We start from the raw sequence: 4,993 nt of genomic DNA, 5'->3' as shown, positions 1-4,993 counted from the left end.
TGTATTTAGGTGCTCCTATGTTGGGGGCATAAGTATTTACAATTGTTATATCTTCTTCTTGGATCGATCCCTTAATCATTATGTAGTGTCCTTCTTTGTCTCTTCTGATAGTCCTTATTTTAAAGTCTATTTTGTCTGATATGAGAATTGCTACTCCAGCTTTCTTTTGGTTTCCATTTGCATGGAATATCTTTTTCCATCCCCTTACTTTCAGTCTGTATGTGTCTCTAGGTCTGAAGTGGGTCTCTTGTAGACAGCATATATATGGGTCTTGTTTTTGTATCCATTCAGCCAATCTGTGTCTTTTGGTGGGAGCATTTAGTCCATTTACATTTAAGGTAATTATCGATATGTATGTTCCTATTCCCATTTTCTAAATTGTTTTGGGTTCGTTATTATAGGACTTTTCCTTCTCTTGTGTTTTTGTCTAGAGAAGTTCCTTTAGCATTTGTTGTAAAGCTGGTTTGGTGGTGCTGAACTCTCTCAGCTTTTGCTTGTCTGTAAAGGTTTTAATTTCTCCATCAAATCTGAATGAGATCCTTGCTGGGTAGAGTAATCTTGGTTGCAGGTTTTTCTCCTTCATCACTTTCAGTATGTCCTGCCACTCCCTTCTGGCTTGTAGAGTTTCTGCTAAGAGATCAGCTGTTAACCTTACGGGGATTCCCTTGTGTGTTATTTGTTGTTTTTCCCATGCTGCTTTTAATATGTTTTCTTTGTATTTAATTTCTGTCACTTTGCTTAATATGTGTCTTGGCGTATTTCTCCTTGAATTTATCCTGTATGGGACTCTCTGTGCTTCCTGGACTTGATTAACTATTTCCTTTCCCATATTAGGGAAGTTTTCAACTATAATCTCTTCAAATATTTTCTCAGTCCCTTTCTTTTTCTCTTCTTCTTCTGGAACCCCTATAATTCGAATGTTGGTGCGTTTAATGTTGTCCCAGAGGTCTCTGAGACTGTCCTCAGTTCTTTTCATTCTTTTTTCTTTATTCTGCTCTGCAGTAGTTATTTCCACTATTTTATCTTCCAGGTCACTTATCCGTTCTTCTGCCTCAGTTATTCTGCTATTGATCCCATCTAGAGTATTTTTCATTTCATTTATTGTGTTGTTCATCATTGTCTGTTTCATCTTTATTTCTTCTAGGTCCTTGTTAACTGTTTCTTGCATTTTGTCCATTCTATTTCCAAGATTTTGGATCATCTTTACTATCATTATTCTGAATTCTTTTTCAGGTAGACTGCCTATTTCCTCTTCATTTGTTAGGTCTGGTGGGTTTTTATCTTGCTCCTTCATCTGCTGTGTGTTTTTCTGTCTTCTCATTTTGCTTATCTTACTGTGTTTGGGGTCTCCTCTTTGCAGGCTGCAGGTTCGTAGCTCCCGTTGTTTTTGGTGTCTGTCCCCAGTGGCTAAGGTTGGTTCAGTGGGTTGTGTAGGCTTCCTGGTGGAGGGGACAAGTGCCTGTGTTCTGGTGGATGAGGCTGGATCTTGTCTTTTTGGTGGGCACGTCCACGTCTGGTGGTGTGTTTTGGGATGTCTGTGGCCTTATTATGATTTTAGGCAGCCTCTCTGCCAATGGGTGGGGTTGTGTTGCTGTTTTGCTAGTTTGGCATAGGGTGTCCAGCACTGTAGCTTGCTGGTCGTTGAGTGAAGCTGGGTGCTGGTGTTGAGATTTTTGCCGTTTGAAATTATGTGGAGCTGGGAGGTCTCTTGTGGACCAGTGTCCTGAAGTTGGCTCTCCCACCTCAGAGGCACAGAATACTGACTCCTGGCTGCAGCACCGAGAGCCTTTCATCCACACGGCTCAGAATAAAAGGGAGAAAAAGTAGAAAGGAAGAAAGAAAGAAAGAGACAGAAAGAAAGAAAAAAGGAAAGAAGGAAAGAGAAAGAAAGGAAGGAAGAAATGAAGGAGAGAAGGAAGGAAGGAGGGAAGGAATAAAGAAAGAAAGCAGAAAGAGGATAAAATAAAGTAAGATAAAGTAGTTATTAAAATAAAAAATATTAAGAAAAAAAATTTTTTATAAAGAAACGGACAGATAGAACCCTAGGACAAATGGTGACAGCAAAGCTCTACAGACATAGAAGCATACACATACACACAAAAAGAGGAAAAGGGGAAAAAATAGTAAATCTTGCTCTCAAAGTCCACCTCCTCAATTTGGGATGATTCGTTGTCTATTCATGTATTCCACAGATGCAGGGTACATCAAGTTGATTGTGGAACTTTAATCTGCTGCTTCTGAGGCTGCTGGGAGAGATTTCCCTTTCTCTTCTTTGTTCGCATAGCTCTGGGGCTCAGTTTTGGATTTGGCCCCACCTCTGCGTGTAGGTCGCTGGAGGGCATCTGTTCTTCGCTCAGACAGGACGGGGTTAAAGGAGCAGCTGCTTCGGGGACTCTGGCTCACTCAGGCCGGGGGGCAGGAGGGGTGCGGATGCGGGGCGAGTCTGAGGAGGCAGAGGCCGGTGGGATGTTGAACCAGCCTGAGGCGTACCATGCGTTCTCCTGGGGAAGTTGTCCCTGGATCCCGGGACCCTGGCAGTGGCGGGCTGCACAGGCTCCCCGGAAGGGAGGTGTGGACAGTGACCTGTGCTCGCACACAGGCCCCTTGGTGGCGGCAGCAGCAGCCTTAGCGTCTCCTGCCCGTCTCTGGGGTCCGCGCTTTTAGCCGCGGCTCGCGCCCGTCTCTGGAGCTCCTTTAAGCAGCGTTCTTAATCCCTTCCCCTCGTGCACTAGGAAAGAAAGAGGGAAGAAAAAGTCTCTTGCCTCTTCGGCAGCTCCAGACTTTTCTCCGGACTCCCTCCCGGCTAGCCGTGGCGCACTAACCCCCTGCAGGCTGTGTTTACGCCGCCAACCCCAGTCCTCTCCCAGCGCTCCAACCGAAGCCCGAGCCTCAACTCCCAGCCCCGCCCACCCCAGCGGGTGAGCAGACAAGCCTCTCGGGCTGGTGAGTGCTGGTCGGCCCTGATCTTCTGCACAGGAATCTCCCTGCTTTTCACTCCGCACCCCCGTTGCTGCGCTCTCCTCTGCGGCTCCGAAGCTCCCCACTCCACCACCCACAGTCTCTGCCCGCCAAGGGGCTTCCTAGTGTGTAGAAACCTTTCTTCCTTCACAGCTCCCTCTCACTGGTGCAGGTCCCGTCCCTATTCTTTTGTCTCTGTTTATTCTTTTTTCTTTTGCCCTACCCAGGTATGTGGGGAGTTTCTTGCCTTTTGGGAGGTCTGAGGTCTTCTGCCAGCATTCAGTAGGTGTTCTGTAGGAGTTGTTCCACGTGTAGATGTATTTCTGGTGTATCTGCTAGTGTTGGAGGGTCTCCTGCAGAGCTGGGGGGAGGCTGTGGTTCACCCCGGGGACCGGGACACTGGCAGTGGAAGTTCTGGGAAGTACTCCTTGGCTTGAGCCCTCCTAGAGTCGGCCATTATCCCCACCCTCAGGATTAATATTTATGAGTCATGCTTGTATTTTCCTGTTTTACATCCACACCCCGTTAATTACATTTCATTAATATTCCTAAATACACTTATAGTGCCTTATTTTAGACATTTAATATCTTTTACCTGGATTGCTACAATAGTCAACTAGTTTGACTCTCTTTGTTAATTTTTTCCTTAAAAGCCCTCTTATTCTCACTAAAATCTAGATTTGTTCATGTCATTCCCAATGGTTCCACCTTGCCTACAGGAAAAAAAAAAAACCCAAACTCCTTAAGATGGCATTTAAGACACCTCATGATCTGACCCCAGCCTCACACTAGTATCAATAAGAAGGTGTATGAAAAAGTAGATACTTTCACAATTGCACTAAAAGTTTCCCCCTTCAAGAATAGATTTAATTTTTGAAAGCAGTGAGAAACCACTTGGAGCCAATGTTGAACAATACATAAAGTGATCAAACTAAGCAGTATTTTAGTCAGTAATGGTGTGATTCTAAACTAATAAGACTGTTTTTATATGTAGCCCATTAACTGGCTGCAAATGCATCTCCTGAACAAGTGCATCACCCTTGGATTAACAATAGAACTACCTAAGGCAACCCCTTTGAAGGTTAATGGTTAGTAGGCTACAAATGTTCCAAAGCCTTTTATCCAGGGGTAATATTGCATATACTTTCACAAGAGTTTTTTCGTAGCACTTCTGGAGATATTTTAAAGGAAAGATTTTGGAGGAAAGATTCCATACAGATGACAAATATGCCTTTTGAGGAACAAATGGAGAATGTCCTACAAAAAAAAAAGAAAATTCCTTAGTACTTGGAAAAGTTAATATCTTTATTTTGTTGCTGCTGCTGCTACTGTTGTTTTAATATTTCCATGTCCAAGTGGAGAGTCCCAGAATAACTGTCTATGCACTGTTAAATCCTGCTGAGGATTCTACAGTTTTTGACAACTGTAATATAATTTCTTTCTAAATGGCCAGGTCTGTATTGCAACCGTACCTGGGATGGATGGTCCTGCTGGGATGACACACCGGCTGGAGTGCTCGCCCAGCAGCACTGCCCAGATTATTTTCCGGACTTTGATGTAGCAGGTAGAGTATTTATTTTTATTTTATATTTTGCTATGAATCTTTTAGCGTTTTTCTAGTTCTGAAAAGAAAATCAGATACAAAATATACTACCAAGTCATATTCTATGCAGTTTAGCACATTCTGAAGAATTTCCATAAATGAAATATTACCCAGTTGTATAAGATGGCAAGCTGCCCTTATTTTTTAAGTCACATTGCTGATCAGTTATGCCCTTTAGTCATAAATTATATTAAATGTTAGATAAAAATGAAAATTTTAAATATTTAATATTAAATTTTAATAAAAAATTAATATTTCTAAAACTGAACAGTTTTATTTAAATGTGTAGTTTTTAAAATTTTTCAGTTGTCTCACATTTGCTGACTTATGCAAATGCTTGATGTAGAGTTTGTGCGTACTGGGCTGGTAGAACAAGCATAATGGAAATTTGATGTAACCTTGAAAATTATATAAAACTGTCATGTGTAGGGA

The 4,993-nt window shown here is 42.5% G+C and overlaps 1 protein-coding gene across 1 annotated transcript in view; it reads left to right on the top strand.

Annotated features, from left to right (window-relative positions):
- CALCR (calcitonin receptor) overlaps positions 1 to 4,993 on the top strand; it is a 148,530-nt gene that overhangs the window by 95,241 nt on the left and 48,296 nt on the right. Inside the window, exon 5 of the mRNA XM_007472020.1 lies at positions 4,412 to 4,522. Coding sequence (XP_007472082.1) covers positions 4,412 to 4,522 — 111 coding nt within the window. The remainder of the gene's footprint in view (positions 1 to 4,411; positions 4,523 to 4,993) is intronic.

This window comes from Lipotes vexillifer, unplaced genomic scaffold (assembly GCF_000442215.2).
Source record: "Lipotes vexillifer unplaced genomic scaffold, Lipotes_vexillifer_v1.1 scaffold1704, whole genome shotgun sequence".
Lineage (NCBI taxonomy): Eukaryota > Metazoa > Chordata > Mammalia > Artiodactyla > Lipotidae > Lipotes > Lipotes vexillifer.
The sequence above is the reverse complement of the archived record's forward strand: the minus strand, read 5'-3'. Positions and strand labels throughout refer to the sequence as shown.